Consider the following 25,477-nt stretch of genomic DNA (forward strand, 5'->3'; position numbering starts at 1 on the left):
TGTGAGAAAGGTGGATGCTCTAAGAGGATGTGAATGCATGTGTACATATGAAAGGAAGGGGATGACCAGGGATCAAGAAGAAACAGTTGGATTTGAAGTGGGTTCTAAAATAAATAAGGAGAAAGGGAAATAGTTTGTGTTGAGCATGGAGAAATCACGTTGAATGAGTGGTATCAATGAAACTAGCTATAGATCCATGAATGAACTTCTGTGTTTGTATACAAATGCTTGAAGTATAAGAAACAAAGCAAATGAAATGGTTGCATTAATTGAGCCTGTTTACCCAAAAATTGTTGGAATAAGTGAGACATGGTTGGGTGAGGACGACATCCTGACAGGAATATAGAGGGAAGGGTGTGATGTCTTTTGGTAAGGATAGGAAGGGTAAAAAGGGGGGTGGGGGGAGGAGGAGTGCTATTGATGATAGAAAAAGAATTATGCCCATACAAAGTAGAGATGCAAGAGGGAAATAGTGCCGGTGGCTTTTGAGACAGTGTAGTGTGAGATAGAGGTGAATAGAACAAAATACTTGGTTGGATGCTGTTATAGACTTGCTAATGTGGATGGTATTGACTATGAAATGTATAATCAAATTAGTCAAGCAATAAGAAAAGGGTGATCATTATGGGTGATTTTAATTGTGGCAATATAGACTGGGAAGATGAGATAGCAACTGGAAGTAAAGAAAACGAGTTTCTTGAGTTTTTGAAGGACTACTACTTCAGGTTTGTAACAGAGGGCACACAAGGATTTGAGGGTCTTGGATTTGATCATCTTATCACAGGATGTAATTATAAATGAAGTGTCCACTTACCCTCCAATTGGTAAGAGTGACATGAAGTGATTGCTTGGGTGGTTGGTTGCCAGCAGTGTGAGGACCTCTGTGAGAAAAGGGTATATGTGGAACTACAAGAATGGTGATTATGACGAGCTCAGGTGACATCTTGCAGGTGTAGCATGGAATGAGGAGTTAGCTGGAAAAGAGATCAATGCAGCTTCGGGGATATTGAAGAACTATCTGGTAGAAGCAATGTCTAAATGTATTCCAAGGGTCAGAAGGTTAAATAAGGTAGGTATGAAATGTATGAATGAAGAGAATAAGCATGTGATATTGGAAAAAGAAAAAGGAAAAAGGGCATTATGGAGGCAGCATAAGAGAAGTGGTAATAACCAATTCCATGAAGATTACAAAGACCAGGCAAGGCAGGTGACTTGGTTGGTAAGGTTAGCAAAAGTGAGGTATGAGCAGCAATTAGCTGATGATAGAGGTCTTTCAATCTTGTGAATGCAACTTTATGGAGAGATTGAGAGCAGTTGATGATTGGGGGGGGGGGGGGGAAGACTGACTGTAAGGGAGCAAGAGGTGTATGGGGAGTTGAGCAAACTTGATGTTAATAAGGCTTTGGGACTTGATAATATATCACCACGTATTCTGAAGGATTGTGCCTGGGATTTGTCACCTGCCTTGACATATTTTTTTTAATATGAGTCTTACACTGGGTCAAGTTCCTAAGGAGTGGAAGGAGGGCAAAATTATGTCGTTTCATAAGGGAGGTGATAGAACTCAAGCATCAAATTATAGGCCTGTTTGTGTGTTGTGGTTAAGTTGTTGGAGAAGCTTGTGAGAACTGGAATTCAGAATTGGGTTGACAACAACGGTATTATCTTTGATGGACAGCATGGATTTGCTAAAGGGAAATCATGTTTTAGTAATCTACTTATTTATTACAATAAGGTGACGGCTTCCTTGGACAGAGGAGAGGGATACACAGTAATATACTTAGATTTTGCAGGCTTTTGATAGATTATCGCATGATAAGTTGATAGTCAAACTCGAACTGATGGTGTTGGTTGTTAGATTAGTGCAATGGATCCAACACCGGTTATCTGATAGGTATCAGCAAGTTGTGTATAGGGAAGCAATATCCCAGAAAAGGAAAGTCACTAGTGGTGTACCTCAGGGGTATGTTTTAGGGCCATTATTGTTTAACTTGTATGTTAATGATATTTGCAAATATTTGGATGGAAATATTCAGTTGTTTGCAGATGATGCAAAGTTGGGACAAACTATGAAGAGTAGAGAAGATGTTGTGGCCTTACAAGAAAACTTGAATAGACTGAGTGAATGGGGATACCAGTTCAATGTTGCAAAATGTAAGGTTTTAAAATTTTGGAAACAAAGATGGGATGTAGAATTTATGCTTTGTGGGGATATATTGTCAGAGGTGGAGGAAATAAGAGATCTTGGGGTGATGGTGGATAAGGATCTGAAATTTAGGGAACACACTGCCAAAATTGTGAAGACATCTCAAAGACTTCTGGGAATGATGCAGAGGACACTAACTTGTAGAAGTAGAGAGATTCTTATTCCATTGTATAAGGCTTTGATTAGGCCACACATGGACTACTGTGCCCAGATTTGGTTGCCTGGTTTTCAAAAGGACGAGGAGATGTTGGAAAGAGTCCAGAGGCAACTGACTAAGGTAGTTTATGACCTCTGGAATGTCGAATATGAGGAAAGATTGAGAAGATGCAATTTACAGAGTCTATAGGATAGGAGGAAGAGGGAAAGATTGAGAAGATGCAATTTACAGAGTCTATAGGATAGGAGGAAGAGGGGAGATATGATAGAGACTTACCAGTTAGTAAAGGTTCTCGTAGACAGGCTTATACGTTAGTTATGCATTATTAAATTACTTAAGGAATTGAACAACAATAGATACGAATATAAATTAAATTACACTTTAATAAATATTTCCGATATTTCGGCAGCATCACGTTGCCATTTTCAAAAGGAACTTACAAAAAAAGGCACGTGCATGTTGGCACTACAACACAGTAACTGAGAACGAAGAGATGAAGCTATTATTCTCCTAAAAGTCCTGATGGTGCCCTCTAGCGGACTAAGGTGTTCTTGGCCGTCGGGCTGAAGGTCTGCTGATGTGAGCCTCCCAAATTTGGGGCAGTCGCATCCAAATTTGTTGAGTTTGGAGAGTTTCTTAGGGCTGAGGCTGATTCCATAAATAGTCTTTCGAATTTGTATTTACTCAGGTGTATTACTGTAGCTTTCTTCCACCGTATTCTGTGGCGTGTATCCAGAGTCTGCAAGACCAGAATGGCTGTAATTGTGAAAACGGATGTAGTCCTTGTGTTCAGAAATTCTGATATTTGCTGTCCTGCCTGTTGGCCAAAGTAAGACAGTTTACAACTGCAAGGGACCTGGTATACACCAGGTATATCTAGGGGAAGTGGTTGGTCTTTGGTGGAGCGGATAAGGGATGCCAATTTTCTGTAAGCCTGTAACAGGAGATCAGGTCATGCTTTTTTAAAATTTTGGTAATTTTTTCTGAGGTGCCTCGAATGTAGGGAATGGTGATGGATTTAGAGTAATCCTTGTTGTGGAGGGGGGGGGGGTGTGGTTTGTAGGTTTAATATTTTTTGGATTTATTTTTTTTTGGGGGGGGGGTAGCCATTGGCTGAGAAAGTGTTGAGGATGTGATTTAGTTCACTGTTTAGGTCCATGTCGTTAGAACAGATTAGTTTAACCCTGTTGTATAGTGTTTTCACCACTCTGTATTGTTGTGAGGGGGGAAGGGGGGAATTGTTGGTGAATGTATCTGCCTGTGTGGGTGGGTTTTCTATAGACTGAGAAAACCAAGGTTCCATCAGACTGGTGGGTGACTAGTGTGTCTAGGAAAGGGAGGCTGTTGTTTTCCTCTTTTTCCAGGATGAACTTGATTCTGGGGCTGTTGGTTGTTTAAGTGTGTTAAGAAGTTTAGCTTGGATTAGCTCTAAAGTTTCTTTGAGTGGGACATTTGTAAATAAGGAGGAGACGTCAAAACTGACCATTATGTCAGTATGTTGGAGTGTAAGGTTTTCTATGCTGGCTTTGAAATGGGCTGAGTTTTTTATGTGTGATGGTGTGTTGCCAGTATAGTGTGTGAGCTCTTTGGCCAAATGTTTAGCTAATTTGTATGTGGGGGAATCAATGCCATCCACTATGGGACGTAATGGCACATTTTCTTTATGTATTTTTGGGAGTCCGTAAATACGGGGGGGGGGGGATATAGAGTTAAACGGCTTTAATCTGTTGGTAACTTATACAGGTCAAGAAGTGACTTTCTTAAGGAGCCTGTGAAGTTTTCTATTTGTGAGTTGGTGGGATTGTATTCGATAGGGAAGTAAATAGCCCGATCTAATAGAAGAGCATTAAGCTTACCCGTGTACTACACAGGTAAGCTTTAAGTTTAACAACTCCTTATATGTTCAAAATTTTGATCTCCCAATGGGCCAAAACATCAGTGGACAACTAGCAGAATTATTCCTGGCACACATCGGATCAATTCTACCCCCCCCCCTTCCCCGGCATCACCTTTTATGGCAGATACGTAGACAATATTCTATGCATTGGTAAACCCTCACACATTTCCGCTTGCAAACATCCCTCAACGATTATAGCAACAGACTACAATTCACCATGGAAAGAACAGAAGAAATTCATAATTTCTTACACCTGACATTAATTAGAAGCAATACAAAATAACTATGAAAATATTCCACAAACCCACACATATCTGAAACTACCTCCATTTCAATTCATACCACCCATATTCCGTTAAAAAATCTGTCATCCTATCACAATTTATCAATGCTTACAAATTCTCAACCAACAGTAATTATCTTAACATGGAATTAAAGTATTTAACACTGGTTTTCAAAAATCACAAGTATCCCACACATTTAATAAGTTACCCAAACAGTACGTCAAAATCCCGTCGTAACAATAATACAACTAAAACAGACTCTCCTACACATATGGTCATCAAATTGCCATACATCCAAAACACATACAAAGCCTACAAATACATTTTCAAACACACGGACTATAAGCTAGTATTCACCACGAACCAAAAATTAGCAACTCTCCTAAAACCCACTAAATCTCTCGCACACAAAGAAATATTCGAACACCACACCGTAGTCTACAAATTTCCTTGTCAAAAAGACTGTGATGTCACCTACACTGGCTCTACAATTAGGTCTTTATGGACTAGACTACAAGAGCACTTCAGGGATTGCAATATTCCCATTCCGGAATATCTGAACACAAAAAAACATCGCAACATCAAAAAGAAAAATAAAACACAGAGTACAAGGAAGACAGAAATTGCAGCTCACGCCCTTGAACTGAAACATATTCCCCAAATCGACAAGGCCATAAACATAGACAATGAAACAATGCTTAGAATATCCAAAACTATTGCCATAAAATGCGATGAAAATTCAATCAACGTCCACCGCCCCTACTTAATTTCCAAATGTTGGACGATCTAGAACTTACAAATTAAGCCATGCCTCCAGCCATTTAGCGACAACAATTGCCCTTATTCGGCAGACTCAACTTGCAGTCTTGACATAGCCCTACACTCATTCTGAAAATGTTCCGATGATGGTCAGTCGACCGAAACGGTCCGCACCCCTTTAACGCTCCCTGCCCCAGTTTCTCATAAGTGAACCCCTCCCCTTCTTCCCTCCCCCCACAAAATGCACCCCTAAACACAATAATATATATTTATATATATATATTATTATTATTAATAAATAACCCAGGTTTCCAAATTTATTTTTCCCACGTCAAACTCCCCGTTATGAACAACCTTCAACAGGATCATGAAATTGGAAGACATCCTAGAATCAAAACAAGGTATGTACAATAATAAAATTAGTTTAATCCTTTATTAGTTTAATCCTTTATCCAAGTGTGAGCAAACAAAGTTTGCGCCTGAAGTATCTTCAGGACTAGTGTAAGGTGATACCACACCAGGGCAACTCGTTGCAAAGGTGGAGAAAGCTACCAACACTCCTATCTCAGTATCTCCTATATAATGCAAAACACATCTCCTTGCGGATATGTCTAATGTTATGCATTAAGGGAAGGGCCACTACCCAGACTAGTTTTGACCTTTATTGAGGTCTCTTCAGTGGGAGCCAGGCCCTAGTGGAAATACCAGGCAGAAGCATTCGCAGGTCATCTCTACCTATAGGAGTTGCCAAATGGTGTGACACCCTTTTTTAATAAATTACTCTGGATTTAGAGAAGGTTGTTGAAAGCTTATTTTTCACTTGGTTAGAGCATAATAAAATTAGTTTAATCCTTTATCCAAGTGTGAGCAAACAAAGTTTGCGCCTGAAGTATCTTCAGGACTAGTGTAAGGTGATACCACACCAGGGCAACTCGTTGCAAAGGTGGAGAAAGATACCAACACTTAATATCACCTTACACTAGTCCTGAAGATACTTCAGGCGCAAACTTTGTTTGCTCACACTTGGATAAAGGATTAAACTAATTTTATTATGCTCTAACCAAGTGAAAAATAAGCTTTCAACAACCTTCTCTAAATCCAGAGTAATTTATTAAAAAAAGGGTGGCACACCATTTGGCAACTCCTATAGGTAGAGATGACCTGCGAATGCTTCTGCCTGGTATTTCCACTAGGGCCTGGCTCCCACTGAAGAGACCTCAATAAAGATCGAAACTAGTCTGGGTAGTGGCCCTATCCGCAAGGAGATGTGTTTTGCATTATATAGGAGATACTGAGATAGGAGTGTTGGTATCTTTCTCCACCTTTGCAACGAGTTGCCCTGGTGTGGTATCACCTTACACTAGTCCTGAAGATACTTCAGGCGCAAACTTTGTTTGCTCACACTTGGATAAAGGATTAAACTAATTTTATTATGCTCTAACCAAGTGAAAAATAAGCTTTCATCAAGGTATGTACAAATTTTTCCACCTCTTTTATTCTGCTATTAAGTGTTGGTATCTTTCTGGTGTTGGTGATATTAAGTGTTGGTATCTTTCTCCACCTTTGCAACGAGTTGCCCTGGTGTGGTATCACCTTACACTAGTCCTGAAGATACTTCAGGCGCAAACTTTGTTTGCTCACACTTGGATAAAGGATTAAACTAATTTTATTATGCTCTAACCAAGTGAAAAATAAGCTTTCAACAACCTTCTCTAAATCCAGAGTAATTTATTAAAAAAGGGTGTCACACCATTTGGCAACTCCTATAGGTAGAGATGACCTGCGAATGCTTCTGCCTGGTATTTCCACTAGGGCCTGGCTCCCACTGAAGAGACCTCAATAAAGGTCAAAACTAGTCTGGGTAGTGGCCCTTCCCTTAATGCATAACATTAGACATATCCGCAAGGAGATGTGTTTTGCATTATATAGGAGATACTGAGATAGGAGTGTTGGTATCTTTCTCCACCTTTGCAACGAGTTGCCCTGGTGTGGTATCACCTTACACTAGTCCTGAAGATACTTCAGGCGCAAACTTTGTTTGCTCACACTTGGATAAAGGATTAAACTAATTTTATTATGCTCTAACCAAGTGAAAAATAAGCTTTCATCAAGGTATGTACAAATTTTTCCACCTCTTTTATTCTGCTATAATTGCCTTCTATACTAACCCATAATGCCCTAAAATATATATACCCCTTTTTGAGTAATAATAGCCAATGTATTTAAAATAAGGGACACTCCTAAACAAAAACAGGGTATAATAGCCGTAATTATAATAACAGTGTTTAAGAGGAGTAGCATGGGAATTTTCCCAGAAACTATACCCGATTTGTTTTTTATGTCTGACAATCATTTCCTACTGTGCTATTTAGATCCCCAACAAAGACCAATTTTTCCTTTATCATTGTGTCAGTTGCTTTCCCTAAAGTCTCAAAAATTCCTCCACTTCTACCCCAATAGAACCTTCTGTGGGAGCTGTTAATTAATTTTAATGGTATATATTGGAACACAGACTGGTAAGTAAATAATTAATTTATTGACTTATTGGTGATATTTCACTCGTATTCTAACTAGCATCTTCTTAACACAAAAAACACAGTACACGAGATAACAACAATCTGGTGTAACAATGGGACAGTTAGAACAATTGTAGCTACAATGCAAAGACTAAAGTCCTAATTAGGCACCTTCTATGTTTAGAAAAAAAAAAAAAAAAGAGAGTAACAGGTATTAGTTTTGTCTTAATATGACTGCCTCCCAAATCTTAGGCAAATTTATATGGTCATACTTGTTGAGGTTCAGAGTATGTTTCAAAGCTTTGTTGATTCTAAGAACAATCTCTCTGACTTGTAAAGGTTTTTGTGCAGTACTTTAGTTTTCTTCCAGTTGATCCTGTGTGCAGTGGTATCCAAAGCATGGTCTGCTAAACTCGACTTGCTGTAATGATAGTGCCGGATGTATTTTCTATGTTCACTGAGGCGGATGTTGCAGCTTACTACAGTCCTGTTTGACTGTAGTAAGCTTGATCACACAATCAGGGTAACTCATTGACTCCTGGATGTGATAAGAGAGAGAGAGGGATGCTGTCCTTGGGTGAATGGATGAGAGTAGCCAATTTGACATATGGTCTAAATAGTGTGTAGTTGATGTTTATTTCTCTAGATACACTCTAGATATCTTTTCTGATATGCTTTTAATCTATGGGATGGTGACTGTTTTGGCGTAGCATGGTGGACAGTGGGGGTATTTCTGGGGAACATTTTGTATTTTGTCTATCTTATGGGGATTATTGCCATTGGCTAAGAAGTGTGACATAAATGAGTGAGTTCAGCAGTAAGAGCATTGTCACTGGAACAAATTGCCCTTGCTCTGTGGGTTAGTGTTTTTAGGATACCGTTATGTTGAGTTCGGTGATGGTGTGATTGTTTGTGTAAATATCTCAATGTTTGTGTGGGTTTTCTAAAAACTGAGAATGATAAGGAACCATCTGGAAGACGTGTGATTAGTGTATCCAGGAAGGGCCTGTTGTTAGCTTCCAGTTACATTTTAAAGTGGATTTTTGGGTGTTGGCTATTTAAATGCTTTAAGAATGTATATAATGTGTCTGGGCCATGTGGCCAAATAGCAAGCACATCATCAACATAGCATAGCCAAAGTATTGGTTTGAGAGTGGCTGTATTGATAGTTAGCTTTTCCAGGTGTTCTATGTAGAAGTTGGCTAAGGGGAAAGCTCATAGCTGTCCCATCTAATTGTTTTTATATTTTTCTTCTCCATTTAAAATATCCTGTATGTATTGTGAATTTAAATGGTTCAAATATATCAGGGGGAAATTGTAACTTTAGCAGATCAAGGGTTTCAGTTAGCATTACATTTGTGAATAGTGAGGTGACCAACCTTTTGGCTGGAGAGTGGATATGCTAACCACTTGGCCATCCAGGCTGGCTTTGTTTGACTGAATATATATTTAAAAGAAACTTTTTTTTGTATTATTTGCATGTTTTAAAGGCTAGAACAGGCCACTCTAGGCCTAAATCTTTGACAAACAGGATGATGATGTTTTAAAGTGATATTAAAAAAGTTCATTTTTTTTTTTAATCTAGCTCTCTTTGCTCTGAAAATGAGGCCAATATTAGCATAATTTTCACTGAAACTCAGTATTATGAAAGCTGTAAAAATCCATATACTTTGGGCACACTCTAACAAATTGGTGTATAGCATAAAGCCTGCATTTCTAATCCTTCAAGCCTCTGTAGCTGACTCTGTATTGACATTGCCCTTTAAAAAGACCTGGATTCAAATCCTGCCTGATAATGTGAAGAATCTTAATATGAGATTTTCAAATGAGGGTGAGTTAGCCAATATCATACAGAAGTGGCAGACTTCATCTCCCAAAACAGGCAAACTGGGCAGAAGAACATGTGCAACACTCAGTTGCTTCAGCCATAATTCAATAATTTCCCCTGACACTTACTTCGTCTCTCTCTCTAAGGGCTTGATTCTCATAGCAATTTTTATGAAACTAATTCACTTCATGAATAGTATCACTCATTTGTATTAACTAGAAGGATATCTTCTTTTGGGCAATGGTTTTTAGTATTATAATAGCAAATATATATAGTATTTGCACTAATATACTCTGTGCATATGTGTTAGTGTCACCCAGAATTTCTGAGTAAGCTCTAAATTTCATTGATATTTAACCATAAAGCTGTTTCCCAATTGTTGATCTCTGAAAAATTATTGGTGAGGTGAGGTCAAAATCACCTCACCAATTGCCCTTCATGATAATCAGTGTTCTGGCATCTCAATCTATCCTGAATCAGTAGAGATTGAAAAAGGGTGCCTTTTGAAGAATGTATATTCACGAAGAAAAATGCTTCACTGGATTTCATGAAAGAAAATCGTCATTGATGCAATATTAGATTAGTAAATTAGTTTGATGGGATAGGAAGAACCACTTTCTTCAGCTAAAGATAAGAAGCTGCAAGATGTTGTCAGATTTCCTTATGTTATTATTATTATTGTGTGGGCACCTCCATGAAGTCTGAAGACTCATCGTGTTTGACCCAAACTATCCACATAGTATTTATCGTATGTCTCCTAGACCCAATTAAGAGACAGAGCTTTCGCATCTGATGTTCTGGAAACCTTTTTCATTCATTCATTCATCACTCTTCATACAAAAAATCTAGTCCTCACATCCTTACTCACCACACTCTTACTCAACTTCCCAGAATGAACTCTTGTTCTGAACTCTGTAGTTAATTACTGAAACATTTTCCCCATATCAGTCTTTCAATCCTACAAAACCCTTGTAACTGAAGTGTTTCAAAAGTTGGTGTATCAACCAACTTTTGCAATTCACAAATCTCAATCTATCCTCATAGAGAACATTCAACAGGCCACTCACTGTCTTGGTGACTCATCTCTGGATCATCGGCACTACCTCTCATCCCCAAAAAACTCAGGTGACCAGACCTGAGCATAGTAAAGAGGAATGATAATTTCCTTAACTCTGCTTGTCAGTGTGTTCTTCATTAACCAAGTAATCCTATGAGCTACTTGGACAGCCTTCTCTCTTCTCTTTGCTCTCTAAACAATGTTTCCCTCTAAATCTCTAGTTTCATGAATGTGGTGCACAGCTTGTAATATATTTCTCCACATTAAACTGATACTGATTGTCTTTTGTTCACACTGACAGCTTATTTAAATCATCTTGCCACCTCTTCACATCGTCTTGATTAACTATTACACTATTTAATTTTGCATCATCAGCAAGTGACTGAACATTTCCCTTTAAATTATTTCTGATATCGTTTATGTACAAATTAAACATCAGTGGTTCAAGCACAGAGCCTTCTGGCATGCCACTAGTCATCTGTTTTTCTCCTGAATTCTGCTCCTCCATATACTACTTTCTGGTATCTCTCCATCAACCACCCTCATATCCATATCACCAGTTTCATATCCATCCTCATTTGTTCCAGTTTGTGTAACACAGTTCCATGTAGTATTCTGCCAGTCACCTTTACAAAATTCAGCAGTATCATTCTGTAGCCATTCTCTTTATCCAACTCAGCTGTCACTCTGTTACAAAAAGTTAGTAAATTACCATTGGCTGACCTTTCACAAAGCATGCTTCCCTGTCCCTCTCATAGAGTATAATATTCTTATTAATGCATTTCTGAATTCTCTCTTTGACCAACTTTTCCAATACTTTTATCATCTCTCCTGAGATACTGATTTGTATATGATTTGCTGCTGCATTCTTAGTGCCTTCTTTATGCAAGAGAATTATTTTGCTCTCTTTCCACTCTGAGCGCAGAAGGAGAAATGGATATACTGAGGATTGAGGTTGCAAATGCAGCAGAACATCTGAAAAACTATAAAAGCCCCAGGAATGATTGGATCACTGGAACGATGTTGAAACATGATAGTGAGGTTATCATAGACGAACTACTAGGCTAGCCATAAATACAAAAAAAGCTTGAACAGTGCTTAACCTTTAATCTATAGGTTTTTCAGCTTTCAGTACATACAAACCACATGTATAGACATGCATATAGCAGTACTCAATGTTTGAAATGTCCCCCTTTTGCTTTCATCCATGGCCGAAGCCTGTGAGGCCACATATCGATGGTGGCACGCCCAACATCAAATGGAAATGTTGGGGTATCATTTCTTGCTGGCTACTCTCCCAAGCTCCAACCACAATTTGAAGTCCAATGGATTTAGATTGGGACTTCCAGATGGCTAATCAGATGGTGATATGTGATCAGGCATATTTGCCTCCAACCACTGTTATGTGGTCCTTGCCTTGTGTGCAGAGGCTGAATCCTTTTGAAAGGTCCACTGCATACTGTGAAACAAGGTGTCATTCAAGAACTGTACCACAGGTTGTTTGTGTACCAGTGGTACACAAACAACAGACACAGATATCTTTTTCACAGATGAGATTTTTACCATGGAAGAGTCATTTAACTGCCTTTTATTTTATCTCCCTCTGTCATATGATTGGTGGTGTTAGGAAGTGTCCAGTGGAATGCCAATAGGCTCTCACCCTCAGGTCATCAGTTAGTACATGTGACATTGTTCTCTGTGACATGTTCATCTCTCACATCACCACTTTGTGTTCTGACATGATTATGGCAGAGACATGCTTTCACAACCCTCATAAGCTGTTGTATCCTAACGCAGCATGGTCAGCCTGTTCTATGGTGGTGGTAGTGGTCAGATACATCTTTTGTATCGGTATAACAGTTAACAGTCCAATACACAAGCATCCTACCGATCTCGAGTGTTTTTGGAATGTTGAAAATAACAGCTGGCTGCATTCTAACCTTGTGAAGTACTATTACAACTGCACAGTTCTTATAACTGTCCCCACTGTGTGTTTACACATACAACTAGACAACTCTCTCTCTCCCTACTGATAAACATACAAATGTTGGCTGCTCACAGTGCCACTAATGGAACTGGGCTCATGTAATTGTTGTAACATTATGTATACACAAGATATACCAATTGCATAACAGAAGATATACCAGTTGCAATGAATGCAAAGCATGAAAAAAATTGGACAAAATTAATTCTAATACCCATTCACAAAAAAGAAGCATAATGGACTGCAAAAACTACATAACAATGAGCTGTGTGGGAAAAGTACGTATGATGATATCAACAAAAAAGAATAAGAAATGGAAGAAAATCTGGAAGATGAACAAGCAGGATTTAGGATGAACAAACACCAAATATTAATGTTACGATTGCTTGTGGAGAAAACTTTTTGCAAAAATAAAAATGTTTTGTTTACTTGCAGAAAGCATTCAACAGTATGTATCAGAAAGTAGCATGGGCTGCAGTTGAATCTTATGGAGTGGACAGGAACCTGATGTGTCTATTGCTGAATGGCGACAATGCAGAGGCTTCTGTGAGAAACTGTGGAGAAATAGGAATGTGGTTCTCATATTCCTATTTCCTTAATGCAGTATAACAGCACTGAGAGAAGATAAAAATAATATTTAATTCATCTGATATTTCATCTCAATCACTAAGACATCGTCAGGGAGTACAGTATGAGATTTGTAACACACAAAAGCAACACAAAACAGTGAAACATAAGGAAGGATGACTAGAGTGCCCTCTGTGGACACCTGATTGTAGCCTAGGGTGCAAACTGGGATCCTGAAATATTAGTATTTCCCATATTTTGGGAAGTTTAATGCAACCATATTTTTTAAAATTAGGCTGATTTTTGAGAGCAGCTGTAGGTTCTAAAAACAGAAATCACCATAACTCAAAAATATGGTTGCATTAAACTTCCCAAAATATAGGAAACACTAATACTTTAAGATACAGTTTACATCATAGGCAGTCAACTGGTGCCCACAGAGGACAGTCTGCCTAGCCAAAATCCTAGTCTTTCATCCATGTGTTTCACTTATTTTCAGTGTTGCCTTTGTTCGTGTATCTCTTATGTCTCAGTGACTGAGATGAACTATTTGAAGAATTTAATATTGTTTTAATCCTGTCTTAGTGCTTTTTTTTACTCCATTAAGTCTCTAACACTGAGTATCTCCCAACAGTTAAATCTCTATACATGAATTAGGAAGATGGTTCCAGGACAACAAGAGGCCCAAGACAAGACCAGGAGATCCAATATCCTCAAGCATATTAATCATGTTTTTTGAAAGAACAATGGATGTCACAGAAAACTAGGATAATATAAGGGAATTTCAATTCAACGTACCAAACTATAAATTTACAATTTGCAGATGAGTCATTATTGAAGAAGAAGCACTAGAAAAAACAGTACTTAAGTGAAGAAAGAAAGAGATATGGGTTGATAATGAACATCGATAAAATAAAAATAATGATATTTGGAGAGTAGAGAATGAGCAAATAAACTTCAATGGACAAGAGCTGGAAGAGGTTAGAAACTTCACATACCTAGTGAGCAACATGACACTCGATCTAGACTGTAAAAAAGAGATAAGATCTTGGATAACAAAAGTGAAAATAAATCTACAGTTAGTAGACAAGATATGGAAAAGTAAATCAGTGAGCCTTCCTATAAAGTTGAGACGAATATTGACTTTTGAAAGAACATGTTATAGAAATATTCTACAAATTAAATGGATACAAACAGTAACACATGAAGAACTGTACATTAAAGTGCAAAGAGAATCTAATGCTGAAAAAAAATTCAAAGGAAACTGAAGTTTTTTGGACATATCTGCAGAATGGATAACAGTAGAAAGATCCAGACCTTGATACAATGGATGGTATAAACAGAAGAGGATGGCCAAAGCATAAGTGGGTAGATGATGTAAAAGAGTGGTATGGAAAGAGTTTGTAGGATTTGAGTCATCTGGCAATGGACAGAGAGAAATGGCAAAGTATGGTGAAACAAGCATCAGACACTGGTGGGCATTGAACAAATGTGCAATGATAATGTGTTTAATTATATGTCAGTGCGATATGGATCAGAGACACGAAAATTAACATAGAAACAGGAAGTTAGTTTAAATGTTTTTCGCAATGTTTGCTTAAAATGTTAATGTTTTAGTCACAGTATATGGCAGATGATGTCTTATATAAAGAGATGAAACAAAAAAAAAAAAAAAAAAAAAGGATTGTCAATGAAATTAAAAAGCTGTGGAGGACTGACTATATACTGAGAATGTAAAGAGGAAAAATTCCAAAGGTAGGTTTGTCATAGATCCCAGCAAGAAAATTGAAAAAGGAGAAAGTCTATACTATCTTGGCAAAGAATGACAGAAAAAGAATGAATGATGGCTGGTCGAAGATAGCTGGAGAGAGAGAGAAAAGCAAAATTAGATAGGGATAACTGGAGAAGATGGATCTTAGCTATAATTATGTGTCATGAGACACAAAAAAAAGATTGATTGGTAGGTAGTATGTGTTTATGATGTGGCAATGAGTAAGGTAGGTCTAAATGTCATAGCATCATTTAAGTGTGATCTCTAGGCCATTTTGAATTGTTTGTATCAATGAAAAAGGAACATTAGTGTACTGAAGGTCACTTGGTTATGATTAATCATGATTTTAACCAAATTCACTCTGGTAAGTTTATTGTACTAGGTTCAGAAAGCTGGCATATCTCCAATAATGCCGAGTTGGTTAATAGTAAATGTTAGTGGTATTCATTTCATTTAATATAATCAAAAATAATCAAAATATATTTATAATCAAAAATAGACTTCACAGACAACAAAATTACAAACAAGCATATTTGAGGAGAGATTTTTGAAGATGTGAATTTTTTCATCACAATCACGTCCTATTAATTTCATATATTTATGTATCAATGTAAACCTATAGTACACTAGTTCTGTGGGTTGGCAACAGTTAAATAATCTGGACATAAAGCTCCAAAGTTCAAACATGGAACTTTATGAAGCTGCTTCAGGTCTCATACATTACAGTGAAAGTAATTCACCACATAAAGACATTCAGAAAGTTCTGCTCCATGGAATTTGAATCCAGAGCCTGTTGGTTTAAGAGCAATGATGTTATCCACTTAGTCAAGCTGATTTACCTTTTTTTTTTTTTTTTTAAATATATATCCTGATACAGGTATGTCTTTGGAGTCAAAAGACTCATCACAGAAGATTCACGCTAACCATTATTCACACAATACCTATCATACCTCTCCTTAAACTTATTCACCATCAGGAGACTAACTACTTCTGGTATTCAATTCAACTTATTCACCACTTTCCAGCAAAGAATATAGTCCATGCACCCTTACTAACCAAGCTCTTCCACAACTTCTAGGGATGACCCCTTGTTCGCTCCCTACTTGTCATGTATTGAAAATTTTCTTGTGTGAATCTTATACAATTGCTTTAGTAACGTATGAGTTTCTATCATGTTCCTCCTCCTCCACCTGTTAAGTAAACTCTGCACCTCCACACACTTTCAGTTACTCTCAAAGGGAGCATTTCACACACCTGACATCATCTTGGTCACTCATCTCTGTCTGAATCCTCTTCATAACATTCTTATCCCAAAGAAACCCAGCTGACCAAATCTGTCTATTATTCAAGATGTTGAGAAATCATATCGTTATAAAGAGGATTAAACCTCCCTAGCTTTACTTGTCGGTGTGTTCTCCAACATCTAAGTAATCCTTTGAGCTATTTTGCCAACTTCTGCAATTTGCCCTCTGAACTTCAAATCTCTCTCTACCTCCAGCGTCCGAACCCTAGCCTCATCCAGTACAATCAGTTTGATACACAGTATGTAATCTTTTCATCCTGAAGCGCATTATCTTACATTTTACATTTTGCAAAATTGACAACCAGTGTCCTTTGTCCACACTGCTAATTTATTTAAATCATCCTGCAGGATATCTACATCAACTTTATCGACTATTGGCCTCTTCAGTTTGCATCATCTGCAAATAACAAATTTTAGTAGTTGCCCTAGTATAGAGCCCTGGGATACTCCACTAGTCACCATACACTACCTTTTGATTTCTGGCTTTCACCCCCCCCCCCCCCTTCATTTATTCCACCAGCCTCATGCCAATTACCATTTGCTCCAACTTATGTAATAGTTTTCCATGTGATATTCTGTGAAATTTCTTTCCAAGGTATAGCTGTATCATAGTATAACCATTTCCTTTAATCAATTCTGCTGTCACATTTATTATACAATGTGAATTAATTACTAAGACAGGACCTACCTTTTAGAAAGCCATTCTGCCCCCCCCATACAGAGTATCTTATTCCTATTCACCCATTCCTATCCACCTGAATTTTATCTTTAATAAATCTTTGCAGTACTTGAACCACCACCCCTGAGATACTAATTGGTCTATAATTTGCTACTTCTGTCCTGGAGCCATCTTTCTGTAATGGAACTACCTTACCCTCTTCCCATTCTTTCAGAACTTTGCCAGAGCTGCACTTAGAATAAACAACTTCATTAGAGGCACTCTCAGTTCTCTTGCACTAGCACAATGGCTAGTATGTCTTCACCCAGATGATACACCCTTGCAAAATGACTATTTAGTAGCTCAACTATTTCTTCTCCTTCTGTCTCTTTTCTGTCATTAGCATTGAGCAAGGTTATCCTTCCAGAATCATTCTTTCTCTTACTTGCTACATAACTGAGAAACTCCTTTGAATTTACTTTGGTCTGTTAGGTTCTAATAATCGGATTTAGTGTTCCATATCATACTGGAAAACCTTCTTGCCTGCACTTTGTATTGCTCATGAGCAATACAAAGTGTAAACCTGTTTTTGTTTATATTCTATCCACAATGCTTTCCTTTTTTTTTCTGCGGCTTCTGCTTTTTATTGTTACTCAGTCATTTAACCATACTCCTTCTGATTTATCATCCCAATTTATCCTCCTGACTCTGGGTATGCAGTCTGATATTGCCTCTCTCAAGCAATACCTCACCTCTTCCCATGCATTGCTGACATTCTTTCCTTGTAGTATGCCATGGCATTGTTCCAATCCACCACCAAAGTTTTTCATAATCACCAGCTTTATAATTCCACATAAACCCTTTCTTGACTGAGAATTCCACATAAACCCTTTCTTGACTGAGAATTCCACATAAACCCTTTCTTGACTGAGAATTCCACATGTTGAGCAACTTCCCAGAGCAAGACTATATGGTTGCTTAGCCCAAGGTGTAGTGTTGCTACTGTAGTTATGGATAGATCTTCTGATGCTATTTCCAGATCCAACACACTCAAACCCCTGGTTTCCTTCATGACATGCTGTTTCAGGTAATTATCCCTTAGTAACTGTATAAATTCCACTTCCATTTTGAGATGCTCCCTTTCCTCCTTCCAGTCTATATCCCTATTGTTGAAGCATACCATGATAATTACTCAACCTTCACTCATGCTAATCTGATGATGCAAGGCATCCACATTTTCATCTGGATTAATAATATCCCTGTCTTATTCCCTCTGCCATCTTCATAAATACAATAACCCTTACATTACATCTCTGTAGCTATGTCATTCTCTGTCGACCAGGTCTCGCTGATGCTGATAATTTTTGTCCAAGTCAATCTGACCAATGTTAAAAACTCTTCACCTTTATTTCTGATACTTCGGAGATTTATGTACATGCATGCATTTGAACATCTCCTTGGGATCACAGTTACCCTTGCTTCACTTACTAGTGTCACTCTTTCAATTGAAACTTTTAATTAAGCAGACCATATCAAGTAATAGCCATAGCTTACCATAAAGTAAGTAACTTATTGACAGGATACTACACAGAACTTAATATAGAGAAGAATCATACCTTGGTTTTTATGCATTGAATGAGGTGCTGCCACCCCAGCATTTCCTTGAATTTTCTTCTGTAGTCATTTTTTTTTTTAAGTATAGAGCACATAGTTGCCATGATTTGGAAAAGGGAAATGACTCTACTATTGCAAAGACATTTGACAGGATACTGAATGGAACTGTATTATGTAAATTGGAGCCAAATGGATGGGGCATTAAGATGGCACGAATAAGAGAGTGGCTTATGACCAAACATCAGATACTTATCAGTATATGGTGGATTTGAATCAAAGAGAAGGCAAGTGTCTAGTGTGGTGTTACAGGGTTGTACACTTGGCTTGTGCAAATGTTCATTAGTACATTATTGATATTGGAAATTATTTGAGGAAATGTATTCGCTTGTTTTCTGGTGATGCTAACTGGGAAGTGGAGTAGTTGATAGAGATTAATGTAAGGCCATGTGATTTAAATAGGCTAGGCTCACAGTGTGGGTAAAAGATTGTCAGTGTAATGTGATAAAACATAAATTATGATGGACTAAAAATATTATTGGCTCTGTATTACATTGATTGGATTGCACTACAGGAAATTGATGAGGCTAGAGACATGGATGATGTAAGCAGGGAGATGCAGTTCAAGTAATGCATCACAAACAGGAGCAGAATAGCTCAGAGGATAACTTGGATGATAAATGAAGATAGGGGAAAATTATCCCTCTTTATAAGACTTCGATATGATCATATCTGGACTGTTGTGCCCAGATTTTATTTACACATGGTTGTTTTGGGGATGTGGAAAAGATTCAATTCATTGCTGAATAAGGCAGTTAAGTATTTCTTATGAGCCTATACTGAAGGTTTTTGGGTTACAGAGTTTACCTGATGGGGGAAAGGGAAAAAAAAAGAGGGGATATGATGAACATATAAGTCACTACATAAAATAGTTTCATTTGAATTTATGCTAAGAAATTTTTTAGTACATGATTGGATGGGCCTATTGGAGAGAACAGAGGACAGAGGGTCACCTTCTGAGGTTATATAAAGGTGTGTCTAGAAAGAGTATGAAGATTAGATTTTTCGCATGAGAGTAATGAATGAGTGGAATGGGTTGTCAGTGCTCTGTTAGTTAAGAAGTTTAAAGAAGCATAAGTACTGTGGTTAGTTGAGGCCTCCCAAAATTCATCAGACACTACAGAGAGGCTAATATAATAATGTTTACATATTCAAATATCTGATTTATGTTCTTCTAGTTTTATCTTTAATGTGGTATTGACAAATATATTAATTTTCTGTTTCTTTTGGTTTAGACTCTGCTAACACAAGATCTTGTTGCAATGGCAATTCAGATTGTACTTGGGATGATTTATCTTCATAAAATGAAAATCATTCATAGAGATTTAGCAACTCGAAACTGTGTGTAAGTAGTAATTTTATTTGTTCTTTTATGTGAAATCACTTGAGGACAACCACTTTTGAGAAAGAATTATCTTATTTATATTTTATTTCTTAATTTCAGTTCTCAGTTAGATCCATATTTTTAGTTCTTATGTAATGCTAGTAGATTTTCATCACAAAATGTGAGAACTTGCTTAATGGAAGTCTGAAGGTGACTTGAAAAGCTCCGTGCCTAGAGTGTGTAGAAAGATTCTCAGATTATTAATCTTTAGTTTTTCCTACCATGCTAATATACATGTTATAGTTTTTTTGAACCTTTCATGGGTACATAATCCTCTCTATTTTTTTGCATGTGATTATAAAATTTTTGGTTTTCGACTTATTCTTGCCAGCAGGCACTAGCAAGTATGAAATGTTTAATCTCTGCAGATTTTGTTGGGTAAGTTAATATATAATGATTTTTGATAAGCATTGTGTTATGTTTTAAAATGGATTATTATTTTTTATTTTTTTCATATCTTAAACATATGCATTTGTCTTATATAAATGAACAGTGGAACATATGAATGGACAGTTCCTCTTTTATATATCACATACCAAAAAAAGGTTGTTAAACCCATAGAACATTAGAGGTTTAGGTTGGCTAAGAACTTTTTATTTATATTATTGTTTTATTTATTTTTTAAACTTTTACATAGGCCAGAAACCCTGCTCCAGAGAACAAATATTAACATGGGACATTTTCAAGACACTACATAACAGTAAACAGGATAGTGATCTTGCACTGGGTATTCATCTCTTACCTGAGGACAATCACAAACATCCATGCCCATGGCAGAATTTAAATCTGCATTCTGTTAGTTGGAGAGCATTTATGCTAACCGCACAGCCAACTGGGCTATTATACATTTTTTTCATTCGTGAGCGAAATTAATTACTAGAAGAATTCAGAGTCATTGAATGTGAATAAATTCAAAATGTGATAGGTTTTATGAGCTGTCTGATTCACATGGAAGGCTAAGTTAGACTGTCTTCACTGAATAAGTCCTTGGACTTCATAAAGATACATTATCAAATTCAAGACATGAACTGGATATCGTGATAGTACTATATGAAAAAGTTACATCATTGATAATTTCCCTCCAGATTAATCTGCTCTCTCTCAAGACTCCACTGTTATCAGATCTTATATTTTTGCCTTCTAAGACACTTTCTGCAGCATCATCCACCTATGAGGGTTATTTGAAAAGTTTTGGTAAAAAAATAAGTTTAAACACATTTTTTTTGAAAAAAATCACCTTTATTTCTCAACATAGTTTCCATCAAGGTCTACACATTTGGTCCAGTGAGTTTTCAATTTTTTCATCTCATCTAAAAAGTAGGATTTGTCAAATTGTGCAAAATAGTCATTGACAGCCTTGATGACATCCTCATTTGAAGAAATATTTTTCCCACTGAGTCAAATTTTTAAGTTTGGGAACAAGAAGAATTCACACGGGGCCAAGTCCAGAGAATACAGTAGATGTGGAACCAACTCGAACCTCAATTCGTGCAATTTTGCCATTGCGACGGCTGATGTGTGGGAGACAGTGCATTGTCTTGATGAAAGAGCACTTTTTTGTGCACAAATTTTGGCCGTTTTTTCTTCAGTTCATCTTTTAAATGGTCCAACAATGACGCATAATAGACTCCTGATATTGTCTTGCTCTTTTCCAAATAATTGCTCATGATAATTCCTTGGGAACCCCAAAAAACAGTGGCCATCACCTTCCCGCTAACAAAATGGTCTTTGCTTTTTTTGGTACTCTTTCATCGGGCGCTGTCCACTGCTTTGGCTCAGATGTGTAGTGGTGCATCAAATCGATGCAAAAAATCCTGTGATAAAACATCACCAAACACTGCGTTGAAATGTCTTTTCGCATGCATTTTTGATTGACAGTCCACAATCACAGCACCCATCGCGCACACAGCTTTTTCATGTGCAATTTTTCATGAAGGATATTATACACCCATTCATTTGAGATGCCTACAAACTCAGCAATCTCACACACTTGGTGGTCTTCCAGAACGATACCATGGATTTTGTCAATAATATCATTCGTAGTGACCTCAGTCGGGTGTCCAGAGCACGCTTCATCTTCGATAGATTTATGACCACGTTTAAACTCATTTATCCAAAAATAAATAGTCTTTAATGCTGGTGCAGAGTGTCCATGAACTGCATCTTACTCAGCTTTGATCTGCGCAGTCATCTACTTCTTCAAATAAGTGTTTTATCACTCCATTTTTATGAAAAATGTGAACACAGTCGCTTTAAATGTTTGCCAAACGAGAACTACGCATCACACGTTGCTAAAATTTTGCAAGGGGTCATGAAAAAGATGATATGCTGACACTGGTGTGAATGAATGAATTGTGTTTCCATCTATTGGAAATTTCCTAAACTTTTCAAACAACCCTCGTAGATCTTGGTTTTTGTCTGTTTCCTGCCTCCTGGTAAAGAACACTTGTTTTGCAAATGTTTCCTCTCCAATTACCACCTAAGATTAGCTCTGTTAACACTTTCCTGAATGATAACAATATGAAGTTCTTTCCTAATATCTTTGATTTTAATTTGATACTGCCATTGATGCCATTTGTTCTCTCCTCCTGATCTTTCTCAGAACTATCATATGTGTGATCTCCAGTATTTGATCAAGTGTTTTATATCGAATCCAGTTCTCAGATTCATAAGTTAAAATAGATTTTAACACTTTCTTGTATATAGCTAGTTTTGTATTTTGAAACAAGTAAAACTGAAATGTTTTACTTGTTCTATAGGTTCTCCATTCTGGATACAGTTGATGTTTTCAGTGTTTCTGCCTATTTTTTGTATTTGTCTTTTTATTGCTGATTTTCATACCAAATTTATTAATTATTCAATTGTTATTAAATTTATTATTCAATTTGGTCAGGGAATCTAGCAGACATGTACTGGATTTATTCAGGTATAACATCATCTGCATAAAGTTATGATTAGCAATGCCAATTTTGAAATCAGATTTAACCACTTTCCTTCATAATGAGCCATAGAGATAATGTGCACACCCTTGTCGCACACCTGATTTAACATAAACCATCTTCCTGTACCTCCTTCAATTCTAACTGCTGACTTACCGATTAAATACAAACTCTGTATGGTTCGATATAATGTTCCATTTATACCAGGGGTGTCAAACTGGTGACCCGCATGCAGCCAACAAAGCAGTTGCGTGCAGCCCACAATGCCTCAAGGAAGGATTTAAAAAAAGGATGGTTGCTTTCTATAATAAAACAGAAATACCATATTTACTCATAACTCGCCCTCGTTTATGACACACACCCCTCATTTTACTTTACGAAAAATGAAATGAAAAAAGTTTTGCATATACATCACACACGAAAATAAAGTTTAACCACTTTCACGTTGGGTTGATAACTCGCTTCCTGCGGTAAACAACATGCCCTCCCCAACTGCCACTATATTGCAGATGAAAGAAAAATAAGTAGTTTTATTGTACCACTGAATAAAGTACAGAGACATTTGCAATATATTGCAAATGTCTCTGTACTAATATATTTATTGTAATATATGATTAATGTATTTCTCAACATGTGTAATTTTTACTGTTTGCTAAACTTCAACTGTTGAATTATTATATTTAACAAAATCCTCATATTCGCTAATTTTTTTGTTATTTGTTTGTTCTGTTTATCAAAGAGTTCTCGGACAAGATCTAGTAAGCTGGCTTTTATATTCTCTAAACCTTTTTCTAGTAATAAATTTGTGGAATTCAAATAATAAGACCCACCTGTATTTTTTTGTCTGTTCAATTCATCTTCTGATTCTGCCTCTGGTGTAATCGGTTGCGCTGTTTTTTTATTCTCTCTGCAGTATAGACGCTTCCGTTCCTCTCGTTTTACATTGGATTTGTGTTGCCATGTTGTTTCTGAAATTCTGAAACATGTAAAGTGAAGATTCCTAAGGCATTTCCTGTAGGTTATATGATTTCTGTCAGATAAATGCTTCAGGCACTTGTTACACTTCATGACTCACCTTTCTTCCCTTGAGCAACTTTAAAGATGGCAACGTTTTTTGTTCTTTGCTCGTTGGTGACTACGGTGAACTCTGTTCAATTTTCAGCACTCAAAATTAGAATTCTATTTGGCTGATTTTGGTGAATTATATATCACTGTCTTTAGTTTAGCAAGTAGAATTACTTTATGACACTTTTAAATTAAAAACGGGAGTTAGAACCACTTTAAAACTAAAAAATGGGGTAATAATAATAATATTTATCCATTCTTGAATTCTTTTTTTTTACCAATTTTTCTAGTACTTTTACCATTATGCCTTAGACACTGATTTTTCTATAATTTGCTACTGTAGTCTTAGAGCCTCTCTTATGCAACTTTCCACTCCCTTGGAACTCTACCAGGACTGAGACTTAAGCAGCCTAGTCAAAGGCATTGCCAGTTCCCTTGCACTTTCTTGCAAAACCCTAGCTTATATCCCATCTAATCCCACAGCTGTATTTACATTGAGATTCTGCAATATCCTAAGCACTTCTTCATCCACCTTTGTTCCCACATTGGTGTCTGTCCCATATGTTAAAGCAGTAACCTCAATAGGGTCATATATCCTTGCAAAGTGGTCACTCAGTAATTCAACTATTTTATCCACTTCTGTCTCCTCGTGACCATCATCACTCATTAAGATTAATCTTCCATAGTCAATATATTCCTCTTACTTGTCACATAATGAAAGAACTCTTAGGGATTTCCTTTTGCCTGCTCAGCTAAATTCTTTTCATAATCTTGGATTACCAGTTTTCTGTCTGGACGCACAGTGTGTGTGATGGTGGATAGCTTCCTATCTATTCGGTTAATGCTGCGGTTCCACAAGGTTATGTCCTCTCACCAAACTCTTCCTGCTATACATCATCGTACTTCAGTTGACCTCCAGCCCAATACACAGTTTTGCAGACGACGGCACACCACACTCCTCACTTTCATTTGATAAACCTTACCCTACACAACTCACCTCAATCTACAGAATATCAACCACCACCACCACCACCACCACCACCACCCTCAATTTCACCTCCAAGCCATCCTACAATGGAGTTCGGATAACCTCATCAATTGCAGTGCTAATAAAACCCAATTCTGCCCTATTTCCCATAAAAAAGAACCTTTTTTTTTCCAGTATCCTTTTTGACGATACCCAAATTTTCAGACAGTTTGAGATCTCTCTCTCTTCTTGGAATTACCCTTATACCAAAGCTCTCCTGGCATAAACACATTACAACCATTGCATGCTCAGCTTCTGAAAAACTAGGATTTATCTTTTGTAATGGAAAAATTTCTAAAGTAATGGAAAAAATCATCAATTCCCAACTTCTACACTACCTTGAATGCACCCACCTAATAAACGACCGCCAGTATGGATTCTGTCGCTGCCGATCAACAGTAGAT

General features: G+C 37.2%; 1 protein-coding gene across 4 annotated transcripts in view; it reads left to right on the plus strand.

Annotated features, from left to right (window-relative positions):
* The window catches only part of LOC150102889 (inactive tyrosine-protein kinase RYK-like), a 378,596-nt gene that overhangs the window by 280,121 nt on the left and 72,998 nt on the right, over nt 1–25,477 (plus strand). For all 4 annotated transcript variants that reach the window (XM_090397499.1, XM_090397500.1, XM_090397502.1 and 1 more), the window contains one exon: nt 19,894–20,003. In XM_090397499.1, the coding sequence (XP_090253625.1) occupies nt 19,894–20,003 (110 nt within the window). The remainder of the gene's footprint in view (nt 1–19,893; nt 20,004–25,477) is intronic.

The sequence above is a fragment of the Typopeltis vanoorti genome, chromosome 9 (assembly GCF_054136105.1).
Source record: "Typopeltis vanoorti isolate ZY-2024b chromosome 9, IOZ_Tvanoo_1.0, whole genome shotgun sequence".
NCBI classification, from domain to species: domain Eukaryota; kingdom Metazoa; phylum Arthropoda; class Arachnida; order Uropygi; family Thelyphonidae; genus Typopeltis; species Typopeltis vanoorti.